Source organism: Zootoca vivipara, chromosome 5 (assembly GCF_963506605.1).
Source record: "Zootoca vivipara chromosome 5, rZooViv1.1, whole genome shotgun sequence".
In the NCBI taxonomy this organism is placed as follows: domain Eukaryota; kingdom Metazoa; phylum Chordata; class Lepidosauria; order Squamata; family Lacertidae; genus Zootoca; species Zootoca vivipara.
Genome location: NC_083280.1, coordinates 65,841,597 through 65,860,574, shown reverse-complemented (window position 1 = coordinate 65,860,574; position 18,978 = coordinate 65,841,597). Strand labels below are relative to the sequence as shown.

At 45.4% G+C, this 18,978-nt stretch overlaps 1 protein-coding gene across 2 annotated transcripts; it reads left to right on the top strand.

Annotated features, from left to right (window-relative positions):
• The first annotated feature begins 123 nt into the window (after positions 1 to 123).
• LOC118096646 (lysosomal acid lipase/cholesteryl ester hydrolase) lies at positions 124 to 18,008 on the top strand. Of its 2 annotated transcripts, none has more exons than XM_035138708.1 (10): positions 124 to 217; positions 3,238 to 3,371; positions 5,144 to 5,261; positions 6,377 to 6,575; positions 8,807 to 8,916; positions 10,248 to 10,387; positions 11,339 to 11,488; positions 14,405 to 14,476; positions 14,784 to 14,849; positions 17,401 to 18,008. In XM_035138708.1, exons 1-10 carry the CDS (start codon positions 160 to 162, stop codon positions 17,632 to 17,634), a joined length of 1,281 nt encoding a protein of 426 aa, XP_034994599.1. In that variant the 5' UTR covers positions 124 to 159; the 3' UTR covers positions 17,635 to 18,008. The 2 variants fall into 2 exon arrangements, with proteins under 2 accessions (XP_034994599.1, XP_034994600.1); XM_035138709.1 differs by having other exon boundaries at positions 151 to 279.
• Positions 18,009 to 18,978: the final 970 nt, after the last annotated feature.

Below are 18,978 nucleotides of genomic sequence, written 5' to 3'. Positions count from 1 at the left end.
GCCATGACTGTGAATGGCCATGTGCATTACTACACATCACCTGTCATGTGCATTTATTTCCTTAACATCTGATGTAATTATTAATTGGGTGTTCCCAGCAAAACGTAGAATGTTCTGCCAGTCAAGTCTTATAGCTGAAGAAGGCACAGACAATATTATATGCTGCGGAACTCATTCAAAAATCCTGCTCCTGTTGAAACACAGCAAGAGGACTCTGGTTGGTAATATGTTTCTTGACTCTGTTTTTGCTTTATGTTTGGCTCCATTTCGAGGGTTTTGGTAAGTAATAGCAAGGTATGGTGTAGTTGTTAATATTTTTTAAAAGAAAGTTTAAGCAGGGGTGGGGAACTCATGGCCACCCAAGGCCAATGGTCAGCAAGGATGGGAATTGTCTAGAGAGCCAGAAGTTAAGCATACCCAAGTTAAAACAAAGGCAGCTCCAAAGATTACAAACAGATGCACATAGAAAATGTGAGCTGCGCTGATTCTGTTCTCACTTCTTGTATCTTGCAGAGAATCCCATATGTTTTCATGTTTCATAAGCAGCTATGGGAACTAGAAATGAAAACAAAAACTGGATGCAGTAGGGCTGGCAGTTGTTAACTATATTGTATAATTTGCAACACAATTCTTACTATGCATACACAAACATGGTTTAATATGCAATGTTTAGGAAAATGAATATTAATTTGCTTATATGAATTTGTTGCCTGTCACTATGTGGCTTCATGTGGCAAAATGTCACTCTGCTGTTTCCTTCCACCAGAGAATTTTCACCTTGTGCCACGGTCTTTATAAACATGACCTGATCATTCAGAACCAGCCACACAAAATTAGTGTGTGTGTGCATGTATGAATGATGCACTGCTAGTTTCTCCAGTGTCTAGGAGTCCCTTTTGCCACCTTTGACTAGCATGCCAGCTGTGGCTGCTCTTTGAGAGAGATAGGTTGGCAACAGTGAGCCACAGAATGATGACTTTCAGATCTAATTTCTTCAGCATGCTTTACCTGGGGCTGCCCTTCACTTTGGAGCAGAAGCTGCAAAATAGTAGAAGCGCATGGTTGCTCTTTGAAGCAGCCTATTGGCAACAAGTGATTCCTTTGCTGAAAGCATTGCACTGGCTGCCAGTTTGCTTCCAGGCTAGATTCATGATTATACACTACTATAAAACCCTAAATAGTTCTGGACTAGGGTATCTGAGAAACAGAATCTCCTCCTGCAGCCTCTCCCAGTCTGTTAAATTTGTTCATGGTACCATCTACCTGTCAGGCTGCTGCCAGCAACTCCCACGGCGGGTTGCCCAGGAATGTACAAAGATAAGGAATGTTCTTACCACCCGCTTTTTATTCAGTATTTACAGACAGAGGCTCTAAAACCCATCCTCTTGGATAATGGCGCTGTCCCGAGTGAATCTCCACCCCACTGTCTTGCCCACTTCCTCAATAATCAAGCTCAACGTCTCTCCTACGGGTGCTGAGAAGTGCCCTCTGCCTTTGACCTCTTTGCTCTCCTACTTTCAAGGCTCGCCAGGTTCTGGGAGATGGTGGGTCTGGAATGCTTTCTTCTAGTGACAGCGTGTCAGCCAGCTGCTCCGGCTCTGCCTCCTCCTCTTCCATTATTTCCCAACTTTTCCCCTCATCTGCTTCTGAGCTGTGACCTCCCTCAAACCCATGTTGTAAATCTAAACTGTGGAAGGGTCAGGCTGGGGAGCTGGTCTCCACCATTCCTCCTCTGCCCAGTGGCGTAGGAAGGGGCAGGTGCGGTGGGTGTGGGCCGCCCCAGGTGTCATCACTGAGAGGGGTGACAAAATGGCAAAAAAAAAATGTGTTTTTGAAAAAATGACTGCCTACCGCCTCAACCGCCCGACAGCTGAAGGGGAGGCTGCAGAGAGGCTCCACACAGTGTGCCCTGCCTTGGCTCACCCCACCCCCATGGGCAGCTTTCTCTGTCCCCAATCGGCTAACTACGCCCCTGCCTCTGCCCAGTCCCTGTGGGTAGAACATGCTGCGACTCAGGCATGTGTTTTATTTACTTAATCTAAGTACCACTTGGTTGTATAGAATTTTTTTTTAACGGTTTGCAAAATAAAATTATCCCCCCAAAATTGCACCATAATTTTAAACACATAGAAAGTAAAAACTACAGTGAAATAGACTGAAATTCATACAAATTTTCTAAAAATCTAGGTAGGTTTGTCTGTATTCAGCAGGCGCTGAAAAGAACACATTGAAGGTACCTGGCTAATATCAAGAGGCAGGGAGTTCCAAAGTGTTGGCACTGCCACACTGAAGGATCGAGTTTCTACAGATGTGTGGGTATTATGTGGATACAGTCATACCTCAGTTTAAGTACGCCTCGGTTTGAGTATTTTCAGTTTAAGTGCTCTGCGGATCTGTCTGGAACGGATTAATCCACTTTCCATTACTTTCAATGGGAAAGTTCGCTTCAGGTTAAGTACGCTTCAGGTTAAGTAAAGACTTCCGGAACCAACTGTGTTTGTAAACCGAGGTACCACTGTATTATGTGAAGCGGTCAAGTAGGCACATGTGGTGTAAGGTGATTTCATAAGTAAAGTGGTGCTTTTAGGCACTGTGGCTCCAGATACCTGGAATCCTCTTCTCCTTGAAAGGAAGCATGCATCAACATTTCTATATACGGTGGTACCTCCGGTTGCGGACAGGATCTGTTCTGGAGCTCCAGTCGGATCCCGAGGTTTCCGCAACCGGAGGGACCACTCTGCGCATGTGCGTGGCATGGTAGAGCGCTTCTGTGCATGCGCGCGGTGAAACACTTCCGGGTTTGCTGCTTTCACAACCTGAAGTTCACATTACCCAAGGGTAACATAAGCTGAGGTGCTACTGTATTTAGACATTGGCTGAAAACTTATATCCCCAAATTAGTCTGCTCAGGTTCTGCAACGTTGGTTTCATGTTTTTAATACTGCTTTATCATTTGCACAAGATTTTAAAAAAATTGGTTGTTTTGTTTGTTTGTTTGTTTGTTTTGTATGCTGCTATACTGTACTCGAGGCTACCAACATGAGTTTGACCAAAATCCGGGAGGCAGTGGAAGACAGGAGTGCCTGGCATGCTCTGGTCCATGGGGTCACGAAGAGTCGGACACGACTAAACGATTAAACAACAACAACAACCTACTGTATTTATTTTGTCAGCATTACTTGTGAAGTGATAGCTGTGAGTTTTCCTCCCCCTTTCTTGCTTTCTCCTCTTTTACAGCACCTTTACAAACAATACATAGACAGAAGATGTGGTGGCTTTTTGCCATCACTTGCCTAATACAAGCAACTGGAGGCTCAGAAGAACTGAGTAGGAGGAGAAGAGATGTAAATCCTGAAGTTCACATGAATGTCGTAAGCTACATAATCTTTTTATAAATGTTATTACAGATGCAGGCCTGAGATGGGCCTGGAATGCAGATCTGAGGGAGCTGAAGAGCAGCACTTGTTTTCTGTCTTCCTTCCCCCAGTCTAGAACAGGGATAGCCAACAAGGTGCCCTCAAGCTGCTGTTGTGGCGCTCCAGTTCCCATGAGCCTCAGCCTGCTTGGCCAATGGTCAGAGCCTAGTGGGAGTTCTAGCCCAACAACATCCGCATGGCACGGTGTTGGCAATCCCAGATCTAGAACATCAAAAGCATAACTATTGATTATTGGGGTGGGGAGATGCAATTAAGAGCAATTACAAACAAGCCATTGAGAAATGTGGAACTTGTCCTTGCTTCCAATTTCCCTCCTACTGCCATGAGCTCTGTGCAGACTTCTTGGCAGAGTGGCTCAAAATGGGGAGGAAGAACTGGACAAGAGCGGGGGGGGGGGGATGTTGGAGGGTATGGAGGTGCTGAGCTGGATGCTGGAGAAGGGCTGAGTGGGTAATCATGAGAACGCCCTGCTTCAGTCATCCCAAATGCCCAAGAAGAGCTGCCTGACTTGGCTTCCTGCTACTGAAGCACTTCTTGCTTCTGGGGACATGCCTGAGTCCTAATCAGACAGGATTGTGATGTGGTTGAAGCAGTGTGAGCAGACCCAGCCCACTTGCTGCCCAGTTCCATAGCTCAGGCTGGCAGCTGCAGAAATGCCTCTGTCGATTCCTTCTTCAAAATGAGAGTTTGTGGACATGTCGAGTATTGGTACTGCATCTTAGCTTACACCTAGCCATGTTCGTTTGCACTCTACATTATCTGCTAAGGGTGCACCTTGTAACCTGGTGAAATTTTGGAATGAAACTTTTGGCGATACCTGAGCTGTGAATCTGAGTGATGCGTCAAAGAATGGGAATCAGGACTCTAGACTGTAATATTGAAAGCAGCTCAGAAACTTTCTGAAATCCTGGGCATCAGTAGAGTAAGTGCTGGTGCTTCTCTGTTCCACCTTAAATAGGAGCTTATTGCAAATCAAATATTAAAGCAAAGAATTGAACAAACAAGACACATTTTTCAAGCATGGCTTAAAAAGCACACCAGTGAGGAAGGTGGACAAGAACTTGGGGGGGGGGGGTTGTTTACACAGTGAACACAGGCTCAAGCGATCTCTACACATGTACAGGTGTTTTCTGTCACTGAGTCTATACTTGTTGATTTGTACAGCTCAACGCAGGTACGCAGACTGTACACTCATGGAATTATACTATGACTGTACAGCTCAAATATTTGTGTACAAATATGCATATTGTGCACTTGGTGAATGTAATGTGTAAAGACCACAGTTTATTGTGTCTCTTAAACAAGAAAAGACACAAGAAACTGCTGACTCCACCATAGCTGCCAAGTTTTTCCTTTTCTCGCGAGGAAGCCTATTCAGCATAAGGGAAAATCCCTGTAAAAAAGGGATAACTTGGCAGCTATGAGTGACTCCACATAGATAGAACTCCCTCCAGTGCTATCTGGTGACTAAACCATATAACAACACTGTTCACATACTGGCTATGCCAGAATGCGGGAGCCGAAAGACATCTGAAGTTGGGAACAGAAGCTAGGGCGGCTTCCGTCAATCCAGGCTGTCCTGGTTAAATTGAGGGGTATGGAGCCAGTCTACCAGGACTCACACCCAAGGTGGTCTCCTCTCTGGCAGACAGATTAAAACATTATGAATTAAAACATCTCAGCAATTTATTTTATTTCTTTTTCAGAGTGAGCTGATCTGTTACAGAGGATACCCCAGTGAACGCTACGAAGTCTTAACAGATGATGGCTATTATTTGACAATAAACAGAATACCTTTTGGAAGAAAAAATCTTACAGTCAGAGGTATCTGGTATATATTTATCTTTTAACAAATCCTAAGTCTATGAAAATGGTATAAGAAAAGCCTTAATCGCTATGCCAGTGCAGTGTTTTGTAAATACTAAAGCTTTACTTAAGTTATCAAAGCCTCAGTCAAGCCCGGAAGCGACTGGTCCCAGAAGGCCATTGCATGACCCCTAGAGCCCCACTGAAGCATTCAGAATCACAGGTGGGCTTAAACTGAAGGGGTGGAAGGGCAGGAAAACCCACTCCACTCCTTATGTAAAAGGCCGATTTAGGGGGGTGCCACAGGTTCGCCCGCAGTGGGTGCCAAGCCAAAAGGGTGCTGCAGGGGGCACCGCAGCTATGATGAACAACAGAAGGTGAGAGGCGGGAGGCCCCACTGAAATTTAGAAGTCCCAAATCTGCCACTGCAACTGTCCAGGGCTGTCTTAAGATCCCTCCGGCGCCCCCACCCCGCCCCGTTTCCCAGCGCGGCGGCACAGCGCGGCTGCCGGGGGTGCACCTCCGCGGCAGGTGGGCGGGCGCAGCTCCGCAGCGGGCGGGTGGGTGCAGCTGTGCAGCGCCCCCCCCTGGCGGGCGGGCGCCCTGGCGCCCTGCGCCTCCCAGCCTGGCCGTAGAGCCGGCCCTGCAACTGTCCTATGTTGAGCAGGAAGGCCTGGAGTGCTTTCTAAGTGCTTTCAGCTGAATGCCGTTCCAAGCCTCTCTGTAAGTGAGAACCAGCCTGCTTGGTCAGAATCACATGGAAGCATCCCCATAGAAGCACATGGAAAGGTACTGAGCAGAGCATGCTTTCAAGGTCACTTCAAACCTTCCAGTGAAGTCAGTGGTGGGATGTGCATGCCCAGTGCATGACGAGACTTGGGGAGCAGGGATGTTGGCTGCACACCCCTGATTCAGTGTTCACATATTCTTTTGAATGCTTGAATAGGGCTTTGCTAAGCAGTCTTTTCTACAGCCAAGGCTCCGATTCATGTGCCTAACAAACTTATTGGCATAATGTACTGAAATATAAATAATGGTTTCTGAACATGAGAGATATTTCTTAAAATCATCCTTGTTATCATGGCACGGAAATTCTCATCTGCTTTGTTTTAAAAATTTCTTTTTTAAACTAGGTCCCAAGCCTGTCGTGTTACTGCAACATGGAATACTTGCAGAAGCTAGCTTCTGGGTCAAAAATATGGCCAACAACAGCTTCGGATTCATATTAGCAGACGCCGGCTATGATGTTTGGCTGGGGAACAGCAGAGGAACAAGCTGGTCTCAGAGAAACAAGAATTTTTCAGCTGACCAAGATGAATTTTGGGATTTCAGGTAGTTTGGATAGAAAAAATTAACAATAGCATAACAATTGATGGTATTATCTCGCACATTAACTATTAAATTATGAAAATAATTAATATTCATGAAATTTGCAAACACCTATTATTCACTGAGATGACATTACAAAAGCAAGCATGGCTCATCTACCTGAGTACTGTCAACCGTGATTGGCAGTGCCTCTCCAGGGTTTCATGCAGAAGTCCTTCAAGACTGATGTCAGAGATCAAACTAGGGACCTTATCCATTTAAATAATGGACTCCTACTATTGTGCTACAGGCCCCATGCCATCACTTATTCAGATATAAACAAACTGATGATAAACATTCCATGAACTTTCAGATTATGTACCTATCAACTGCTGGTAGGTAGGATACATGCCTGAGGTGATGCTCAATGTGTGAGAAAAATTGTGTGTGTGTTGAGGAGGTGGCAGCTATTAACCAGTGTCATGATATAATTTTGCAGAAACAATTAAGATGCTCTCTGCAGTATCCAGTCTTTCTGAAAGACTTTTTGACTGCAAAGTCATGGAACTCTTCTCTCTTCTCATCCCTACCAGCAACATCTACATGTTAGGCATGGGCTTTAGCAGGGGAGATCTGCACAACAATAAGTTATATCCAGCAAAATCAGAGTGCTGTTAATGTTAATAATAGTCCTCATTAGGGATGGAAGGATCTGTCTGTAGAAGTCTACACACAGGGGTTTTTCACATCCTACAGGCCTATGTGTGATTTTCTATGTGTGATGCTTGTTAGAAGTAAAATGTGGGTCCCAAGACCTCAAAATAAATTCTGAACAAAATTGGGGAAGCAGCAAAGAGTTTGTTGAGTACAATATGTTCTTGCAAGAGTGGGTGTCCAAAGTGGGCACACCCCAAATTGGCAAGGCACAAGCTTATATTCTTTATACCCGAAGCACAGGTTCCCTCCCTTGTTTCCCCATTGGCTGGGTACATTAAGGTTTACAGCCTATCATGACCGCCTAGTTAAAATACTAAAATCCCTGCCTTTGTCGACATCTCCCATTACTTCAGTTTCGACGACCGCTACGCCTGTTTACCTTTCTCCTTATTTGGTCCATGTTTCTTATGTTTTTACACATTGACTCAAGCAATAAAGCTACACCCCAACTACTAGTGGGTGTAGCCAAGTCCCATATTAGTTGAAACGTACAGATAAACTGCAAACGGTTGCAAACGGCCCTATCTATAAGCCTCCTAACCATAAGCTGTTCTACAGATACATGTAAGCAAGTTTCTGCTGTCTGCGGTCATCTAGCCATTGCAGCCTTGTGGCCTTTTGAAAAGGCAACATTTGTATTCCTCACAATGCCCCTTCCCATGCCATGATTTGTATGTGAGGGGACCATTGTGGCTGGGTGAACCTGTTACTCCTAGTTAGGGATGGAAGAATCTGTCAGTTTTGGTTCTCTTAGTTTGTCATTGTTTTCCAAACTTAAATTTGGTTCTCCACATATCTGCAGCAATTTGAACATTTTCTTGTTAACAAGTCTTCAGGAAAATTCTTCAGTGCTTTAGTGCAAATTTCTCTTGATATATTTTGGTGTGCACATTTTATCATGTTATTTTCACTAATTTTTATTCACAGTTTTGCATAATCTATGTATTTTTGCCAACTTTTGATTGGTTGGAGAATGGCATCACAACACATGGATAAATATGAGTTTTGAAAGATGACCATGTTTCAGTTGTCATATTGTCTTAGATAGTGCGAATTTGAAAAATCCAGGTTTCAATGCAATCTGAATCAAATCCATCCCCTTCCCCCATCATATCCTGAATTTCAATAGGATTACACTGAGCAGGACAGTAACTAAAAGCTATAGATCTCTATGCAAGTTGGCTTTCCACATACGTACTGTATGTGGAATTCTGCACAATTCCAGAATGTGTGGGGAAAAGTAGAGGTCTACACAACAAACATCTTCACATCCTACAGCCTGCTTTTATGTGTGATGGTTCTTCATGAGATTAATGTGTGAAGTGAAAAAAAAGGGGGGGTGATGTTTAGTGATGTTCTGTTGCTGGAAGCCACCGCTGCAAAATTAAAGTGGAGAGTAGAGATGGTGGCTCCATCACCTGGTTCTTCACCCAAGTTTCAAGCAAAACCTTCCAGAAGACAACTCTGATTGAAACATATGGGAGTTCAGTGGAATAGGTGTCATTAATTCTGCAATAACATTTAAACCTTTGCTTCAGTTTCCATGAAATGGCCATCTATGATCTTCCAGCAATGATCAACTTCATTCTAAAGAAAACTGGACAGAAGCAACTGTATTATGTAGGCTACTCTCAAGGCGCTACCATTGGTATGCTAAAGTGGACTGGTCCATTTTTGTCTCTTTCTCTTGTTCTCTCTCTTTCCGAAAAATTGTCCTATGTTCTGCCCTTCTGGATCCTATCGCCATCTGTAAGGATTCAAGCCTTGCCCCCAACACTGGCAATGATTTGTGAATCTGTCAGCACTGATTTGCCTGCACTCCCTTCACAATCTTGCTCGACTCGCCTATAGGTTACATTGGACTCTTCAGGGAATGTGGGGTGGACATGGTTTCTAGTAGACCAGGGATCAGAAATAACCAGCCCCCAGGCTACATGCACCCCAGATCCAGTTTTCAATTGGCCTTCTGGGTCCCCCTGCCCTGCAACCATCAGTGGGAATGAAAAGAACCTTTGATGTTACAGAATGAAGCCTTACAATAAGTCCCACAGTTATCATGACAACTCTAACCCTGCTGTGCACACAGCTATGGTCCAGACCTTCCCATAGCTTTACAGTAACAAGGGAAACAGAGCTCAGTGTTTGTGCCATTTACCTTAGATTATATTACAGCTGCTGTGTAGTGATACCAAGTCTAAAATTTAAAAAATGCCTATATGACCTGAAAGTGAACTCTAGAATAGGTAGGAGCAGGGCTTTTTTCTCAGCCAGAAATCACCGGAGCTCAGTTCCAGCACCTCTCAGGTGGGCGCCATTGCCATTATAAGAGAACTCTGGTGCCTTTCCCCCCAGAAAAATAGCACTGGGTACAAGGATGTTCTTGTATGGTTTTGGGTAGTTCCAGGGGCAAAGTTCATTGTAAATCTGTTCATTCACCTAATGAGTATATCTGTAAAAGAGAACCTTATAAAGAATCACCTACTGTACATTGCCTTACTTTACTGGCAACTGACTTCAACCTAAAGCGAGGAGGGGTGATGGTTGGGTTTTTCCACTCTTTACTGCCCATCAATTTCCTAACAGCAGCTCCAGTGTCCATATAAGACAGATATAGGGAACCAGTGGCCCTCTAGATGCTGTTGGACTCCAACTCCCATCAGCCCTAGCCAGGGATGATGGGAGTTGTGTTGCGGCAACAGCAGGAGGACCATAGGTTCTCCTCTGCTACCAGGGAGCAGAGGTGAATCTTGGGGTCTCAAATTTCAGCAGCGCCCTGTGAAATACCAAAATTCAATGCAGTTAATCATAGTAGCAGCACCCCCAAGGATCTGCACCTAGTGTGACCAAGCTGGTTGTGCTACCCTAAGTCTGCCTCTGCAGGAAGTACCCTTTAAACTGGTGAATGAATTTCTTAACAAGGTTATCAACAGCTCCAAATGGCCACTGTGTTTTTCTCATTCACCCTCTTCTCCCCTTTAGGTTTCATCGCATTTTCAGTCTTACCAGAACTGTCTCAGAAAGTCAAGATGTTTTTTGCCCTGGCTCCTGTGGTTTCTCTTCAGCATGCAACAAGCCCTTGGTTAAAACTGACCTCCATATTTCCTGACTACTCATCCAAGGTACCCGTTAATCACTATTTTATGACCTTGGAAATCAAGAATTTGCAAATGGAAACTCAACCCGCCTTTCAAAATTTGCTCATCTCCAAATTATGGTTCTCCAGCCAAGTAATGTGTACCAAAAATGCATGAACCAGGGTGAAATATTCATATACAGTCATAACTCGACATCCGAAGGCTTCGACTTCCGAAGAATTCGACTTCCGAAGTCAAAGCCTCTGGAAGTCCTCCCAGTGCACGTGTTCTACACCTGCGCAGAGTGCAGTCGGCGCATGTGCAGAAGCACAAAATCGCGCTTCGTGCATGCGCCATAGCGGCGCTTCGACTACCGAAGACTTCGATTTATGAAGACGACCGCGGAATGGATCGTCTTCGTAAGTCGAGGTGCCACTGTACAGAAAAAAGTGAAAATAACATTTAAAGAAATGCATTATAGTCGGGAAATTTGCTCTGCAAAAATTGTGTGTGCTCGGAAACATTGCATTAAAAAAATGTGCATTGCTCAGAAATTTTCATGCAGACTTGGTTTTTTGTTTTTAATCACAAACTTGTTGCGGGAATTATGCAGAACTGATCTGAAGCACGTGAGAATGAGAAATAGAGAAGAATGAAATAGACAGATGAGCCTATCCATAGCCTCAACCTTCCTACGTTGAACTAGAAGGTCTGAAGGGGACTTGTAAGTAGATTTGGTTGGACAGGCTTACAAGCTTCCCTGTAACTGGATCTGGGTGTTATCAGCGAATGTGGGAAGCTTGGAGAAGGAGCAGATGCAGCTGGCACATGCAGGGACACTGAGGGCAAGATAACCACATAGTTGCCTCCCCCCTGGTCTCCGATTTAAACCTTTTAGGAGGTGCAAGCAGGGACATGGAAATCTCTAGAGGCGTGTAGCTTATTTTGTCACTTTTTGAATGCTTCATTATATGTAAGGTCCTTTTATCTTTACAGAGCACGCTTGTCAGAGGAGAATTTGTGTTATCTCGCAAGCCTGCGAGAGACTTTATTCGGAAATTATGCCGCGTTTCTTTTATGCAGAAATTATGTGTGAATCTCATGTTCACTCTTGCGGGTGGATTCAATGCAACAAATCTAAATATGGTATGTAGATGTGTGAAGAAGGCATAGTAGTTGATTACTGGTTTAGCTATATGTTCTAATTTTCACAAGCTTTCATTTTTGAGGCAAAAAACTTCCAAAGGGAGCAAAAATTCCATGGGAAATTGAAATCTTACTTAGAGTCAGATGAAAATGCTTTACACACAGGGAAAGTCCTGTTGAACAGAATAATAATTATCTATATATATATAAATGTAAAAATCTTGAAATTGCCGGCCGCTATGTTCTCCGTAACCGCTTGACCGATCGTCCTGAAATTTTGACACAACAATCCAGGCCACTCCCCGAGGGTTGTAGGGGACATGAAAAAGCTCAAATCACACACCTCGGCAAGATTTGACCCGCTTTCCCACCAAGTCAAACAGCGCCCTCAAGTGGAATTCCTCCCACAGTACACCCCTCCCTTCCTGTGAAATCTAAGCCACACCCACAAACCAAATGACATCATCATCAACCAAGCAACTTAAACACCACGGCGGCCATTATCAGACCAACCACTAGGCTTTTGTTTTATGCAGGCCCCTGACAGGCCCGGGGGGGGGGACCCACAACAACGCACTTAGGGCACGGCAAGGGTTTTTTACTTTACCATTTAGCACCACTACCCCCCCCAAAACCCACCAAAAAAACAACATTTCCAAGTGTAGGTCGGGGCCTGCCTGGGGGGGTGGTGGTGGTGGCACAGAACGCAGCACAGCCTTTGATTTATGTAGGCCCCTGCACCGCAAGGGCTTTTTACTTTACCATTTAGCAACACTACCCCCCCCCCAAAAAAAAATCCACAAGACAACAAAAATAAATACCATCCTTCAAAACCGGTCATGGAGGGGGGGGGACAAGCTGAATAGATCATGGATTGGGACACGTGGGGGCAGTCACAGGGATTAGGCACAACAACGCACCACACCCACAAACCCTGCCTCTGCCACGAGATCCTGTAAAACAGGAGGCCTTGGCTCCATTTTACAGACTAGGCCTCAGGTCTACAGCCCTTTAAATACTATCCCAAATGGAGCCCTGGGTGGGAGGTGGGGGGAGGAGGAGCCCAAATAGGTCATGGGCTGATGTAGGTTGGGGGGGTAGATAACCCACAGCAATGCACTTGGGGGCACGGCAAGGGGTTTTTACTTTACAATTTAGCACCACTACCCCCCCCACCAAATCCCCCACCAAAAAACCACAAGACAAAAATAAATACCACCCTTCAAAACGTCATGAGATACGCCGGTCACGGGGGGGGGGACAAACAGAATAGATCATGGATCGGGACACGTGGGGGCAGTCACAGGGATTAGTCACAACGTCTGACGTAGTCAAAACAAAATGAAAAAATTCCTTCCAGCAGCACCTTAGTTGGTCTTTAAGGTGCTGCTGGAAGGAATATTTTTATTTTGTTTCAACTGAAAACAGGCCTTTTCCAGCAACAAGGTCCAATGAATAGAGGGCAGGGATACGTAATGGGTCAGAACGGGGGGGGGGAGACACAGGGATGAAACCTGCCCTCTCCACAGTATTTCGCCTCGACTCAGGGGGACTCTGAGGCTCAGGGGGATCTGAAGGGGGGCTATTACCCTCTATTTCACATATACTACAACTGAATGCAACCCTCTGCGTCTTTTTTTAAAAACAACAACCATGCACTTTCTCTCCCCAGTTTAAGTCCTCAGATATTTGCAATGCCCAATTCCAACCCCATACCTTCCCCTTGCCACTTCCTGGGTTTTTTATGGAACTGACCAACTCGGTTGCTTCAGAACGCACCTTCTGTTGCCAGGCCCTTGCAGGGCCAGACGGAAGCCGGGGCCAGGTAGATAATGTGACCCTGTTTTTAACCCTTTTGTTACTTTTTTCCATGCAATGCCCAATTCCAACCCCCTCGATTTACAATCCCCTACCTTCCCCTTGCCACTTCCTGGGTTTTTTATAGAACTGAACAACTCGGTTGGTTCAGAACGCACCTTCTGTTGCCAGGCCCTTGCAGGGCCAGACAGAGGCCGGGGCCAAGTAGATAATGTGACCCTGTTTTTAACCCTTTTGTTACTTTTTTCCATTTTACTGATTGTGAATATGCTGACCGAGGCCCCCTTTGGATTCGGAGGCCCGCGCCAAGTGGTCCATATGGTCAAGTGGTCCTTCTGTCTGGGCCTGTCTGTTGCTACAGGGCTGTGGGGCTTCGCTATTTGACCCCCCCCCCCCCGGTTGGGATTCTTTAAGTAGTTCTCTTTGTCCCAGGGCGCATCATCACCCCCGATCCTTAATCTAAATATATAGAAATGTTCACGTTGCGTGTGCAGGGGCCAATGTATAGAGACACAGGGGGGAGGGGACAACAGAGGGCTCAGACAAAAGTAAATACTGGGAAATGGAACCCAGAAACTGACAGCTCCTTCTCCAAGGCTGGGGGCCAATGTAGGAAGATACCGGGGGTAGGGGCGAACACTCCCCAGGGACAACAGAGGGTTCAGACAAAAGTGCATTCTGGGAAATAGAACCCAGAACCTAACAGTTCCTTTTCGAAGGGTGGGGGCCAAGGTATGGAGATACAGGGGGGAGGGGCCAACACTCCCCAGGGACAACAGAGGGAAGGGTATCCTACCGAAACACAGGGATGAGCCGGGGTGGAGGGAGGAGGGGCAGGATACGTCATGGATCGGGACAGGGTGGGGTGGGGATCACAGGAAAGAACCACAGCAATGCGTGGCCGGGTCAGCTAGTAATAATAATAATAATAATAATTTATTACTTATACCCCACCCATGTTGTATGCTATCCTACTCAGCTTATTTCTAAACTAAATAGTTACAGATGTAGTTGCCTTTGCCTGTTCCTCAGATTATTATTTTTTTAAAATAAAATAAAATAAATGTGTTTGCTTTTCAAATCAAATGTTTCTTACAGAGCCGAGCAGATGTGTATACAGCTCAGTATCCAGATTCAACATCATCTAAAACCCTTCTACACTGGAAACAGGTAGAGTTGTGCACTTTTAAGCAGATGTGGTGGTCAAGAGGGTTCTATGGTCTGTCAAAAATTGCAAACTCATATTGATAGCATTTAACACTTAACTGTTAGGGCTTCCACCAAAGAACACTGGAATTGTTAGTGTGCTTAACATTCCCTGGGAAACCTCTAACCACAATTAAACCATTTTAAATTGGTGCTCTTGTTCTGCTTCAAGCTGTCTGCTGATAATACCAGCAGCGGCAGAGTTTTTACAATGTTCAGTAATATGTATAATGCATTATCTAATTCTATGGCTTTCCTATTATTTTGATAGATGAAAGATTCGGGTTTATTCAGATATTTTGACTATGGGAATAAGAATGGGGCAAGATATAACCAGGTAAGAGAGAACAATTTCCATGGTGAAAAAATAAGTTTCTTCACTTATTTATATGCATTCCATTTTTCCTCCACAGAGCTCAAGGTAGCATACATGGTTCTCCTCCTCCCTATCATATTCTCATAACAACACTCAAATGGGTTGTGTCCAACTAAGATCTATTCAGTGTAGACCCATTGAAATGGACAAACTTGAGTTAGCCATGTTAGCTTCAATAGGTTTACTCAGGGTAGGACTAGCTTGTCTACAACTCTCCATGTTCAGAAGCAGAATATCTCTGATTACATAGTTAGTAAGGAGAGACCATGGCAGCCACTGATCATCACAGTTTGTGGGGATAACCAGTTGGCCATTGTGGGGTCAAGAATCCTAAACTAAATGAATATGATGTGGAAGACAAGTTCTTAAACTTAATAAGAGTGCAAACTCTGTATCACTTATCATAGACTAGGTATTAATTATGCCACATTCCACAATATGTTCTTTTTAAAAAACAACAATAATTTTTAATTAATTTTCATTTATAGCAATCCAATAAAGGCCACATTAATACAATACCAAATTACAATACGATTTAAAAAACCAATTAATCCAATACCAAATTAAACAATCCGTGTTCTGGATTTCAGGGAATGATATTCGTATTTCGTCCGGCTCCAATACTCTTAGTTAGTCAAAATATGACAGTTCCGATCCTGAGTTTTATCTTTATTTTTAAATATAAGCAGGGGTGATGCAGAAGCATAGCTGCCAAGTTATCCCTTTTTTACAGGGATTTTCCCTTAAGCTGAATAGGCTTCCTCGCGAGAAAAGTGAAAACTTGGCAGCTATGTGCAGAAGCCTGGCTTGAAACAAACTCTGCAGTAAGAGAGGCCCCCACAGGAAGTGGCCTTACAGTGAGTCAGACCGTTGGTCCATCTAGCTGAGAGTTGTGTCACACTGAGGCAGCAGCTCTCCAGGAGTTCAGGCAGGGCTTTCGGCATGCAAAGCAGGCACTCTACCACTTCCTCAAAATGTGGGGTGAATCTCCCAACTCCCAAACTCCTTTTCCTCACTCAGATCAAGCTCCAAGTGCTTGGAGGGGCCCCAGACATAGGTGCCAAGTTCCGGATTGAAAAATCCGGGATCAGCAGTGCTGTGGCACCGGATGTAGCTTCTACGCACTTCCAGGCATGCGTAGAAGCGACTTCTGGCACTGCAGACATTTTGGAAATGGGCACAGCAGCATTGGAAGTTGCTTCCATGCATGTTCGGAAGTGCATAGAAGCGACTTCTGGCACCGCTCTGTCCATTTCCAAAATGTCTGCAGCACCAGAAGTCGTTTCTATGCATGTCCGGAAGTGCGTAGAAGCGACTTCTGGTGCTGCAGACATTTTGGAAATGGGCACAGTGGCATCGGAAGTCGCTTCTACGCAAGTCCGAAAGTGCGTAGAAGCAACTTCCGGTGCCGGCGTGGCACCAGAAGAACATGGCTGCCGGCAGGAGCTCCGTAATCCAGGGGAATACGGGGTATTTTGCCATTCGGGACACCTGCGGGAAATGGTAAGAAAATATGGGGGTTTCCCGGGGAAAACGGGGTACTTGGCAGCTATGGCCCCAAAGCCATTTCCACCACTTCAAACACTCCGCCCTTCCCATGCAGAGGGCATGGTGCTGGCAGCAAAGAAATGAGAACTCTCCTCTTTCTCCTGTCATCATCATTCTAGCTGCGTGATGGGCCACAGACCACAGGGGTAGCTCTTCAGGGGAGCTTGTACTGCCACTCAAATTGACCTCAGGGCTTCCCCCCACCATTGGTTGGGGTTTTTTTTTAAATTCCCTTTTTTGCAACTATATAAACCGCAAGTTCTAAAAGCAGTTAAAATCATTTATACAGAGGACAGAGGTACAATTGCTGTATTTTTATATGTGTTTTGGGTGCAAAATGCAGGGGGTGGGGTGGAGAGAGAGCAGCTAATCTGGGGAGAGCTTCAGAGGATTCACTCATCCCTATTTAAAGCATGCTAGCAGTCCATGAGTGTTCTAGTTAGGAAGAAGGAAAATCCATCCTCCATATAAACCTGTGAACAGCCCATAGGTAGTCTGAATTGTGTCAAGGTGCTGTCGCGAAGAACATGTGGGTGTTTAATGTGTTGAGATTCATTCCCCGTCTGCAGTCATAGGATTGTTGTTTATCATATGAATGTATGTGTTTTGTTCCCACAGAGTGGATGTGACGTAGACAGGATGTTTGTCTTACGTGTTCCTGAAGTGGAACTGTTGTTCCTTTGTTCATTCTCTTCACTGCCTGCTATGCTAGAAAGAGGCAGCCATGCTAAACAGCTCTGAATGTCTGAGCTGGGCAAACAGAGACAGACTCTGTATTTTGCCACAAAGTAGTTTAGCCTTTTCCATGTGTGTGTTGTTTTTCAAGTTGAGAGCAACCGCAGATAATTGCACCACTGGACTCAATAGTAGCCGGGCACTGGCTTTGTCCTTGCCCTGGGCAGTCTCACAACTGGCCCGGGCGACAAATGCTAACATAATGATCCTGTGTTTTTTTACCCTCCAGAGTGTTCCGCCTTCGTATAAAATAGAAGACATGAATGTACCAACTGCAGTGTGGTCTGGTGGGAATGACTTGATTGCAAGCCCAGGAAATACAGCCATCTTACTTCCTCGCATCTCTAACCTAGTTTACTACAAAAATATATCATACTGGAACCACTGGGATTTCATCTGGGGCCTCAATGCCCCCAAACTGGTGTACTGCAAAATCATGGAGTGGATGGGGAAGTCTCTGTAAATCAATATTTTGCTATAATAGATTTAATTCACTATCTTTTATTAACCATTCTTTCTTTTACACCTGTCACAACAAACCTTGTGCCCTGCTAACATGGGGAGGCCTTCTAGGCCAATGAAACCCACAGTTTGCTTGAGTTGCAAAACAATGAAGCTGGAATGTTGCAATGGAGAACTTAAGAAACAGCAATGGAATACTAGCTCTGCCCAAGGTATGATGGAGAACAGCAACAACTGACAAAAGATAGACATAATACAGTACAAGGACGCACACAAGAAGAGCAAAGAGAGTTTGAAGGCTTCACCTGAAAGACTGTAAATTATTTGATGTGTTAATGTGAATGGAAGTCATTAAAACTGCAGCTGTGGTATAAAGGTTTGATATTATGACTGGTGTGTCATTGGAATTTATAAGTTTTTTAAATGGAGCATTCAAGCAAATTATCAAATCATCAATTCTAGTATACAGGGAGCCAACTGTCACAGTGGCCGGAGTGGACTACTTCAGAGTAACGACGCTACGCAGCTCTGCATTTTATTCTTTTATTGGTGCTGCGTATTTACAGTGCTCAAGTCATTGCTATTTACACGGAGCGATGTTGTCAGTCGGTTTCAGAACCTCCTAATGGCTTTTGGCGCGTCTTTCTCCAACACAAAAGCTTTGGCAGACCCATCCTCTTGCCCCTCCTCTTCCTGCGTAATTCTGGAGTTGGGGGGATGGGTCTTCCCCCCTTACTTGCCCCTTCCTGTCCCACCTGGGACCCTGGCTCCTCTACCTTGCCTGAGCCTCGGACACGACTTCCTGCTTCCCCACTGGAATCGGAACTCTCCCTGCTTTCCCCTTTGCTCGGGGACGGGCTTGAACTCAGGAGGGGAGGGACTTCGCGATATCCCCTGTCCCTCACATCCACCCCCCTCCCAAGCTCTCCTTCACCCCTCCCCAGGCCCCCCCCATGTGTCGGTGACGACTGGAAGCCTAAAAACTCGGTGCTCTCCGAGCCCGTTGGTGTGAACACCTCCCCCCAGTCCTGCGAGCCCCCCCCTTCCGCCTGGGAGGACGGGAATCCCAAAAAGTCCGTGGCGTCAGAGCTGGTGGGGGTAAAAATGTTTTGCCAATCTGCTCCTTCCTCTGACTGGGTGGATCTTGGCGACACCCATACCTCATCCTCTGGTTCCTCAAACTCCGCTTCCCAGCGCCATGGTGAGCTGTTCTCCCGTGCCTCCTCCTCCTCCCCCTCCCTTTCCATGTGCCAGGGCTTGGGTCTGTGGGGAAAGAGGGCGTGAAATTCTTCCACCAAGAATTCCTCCTGTATCTGAGTGGCGGGGACCCATTCATTCTGGGACG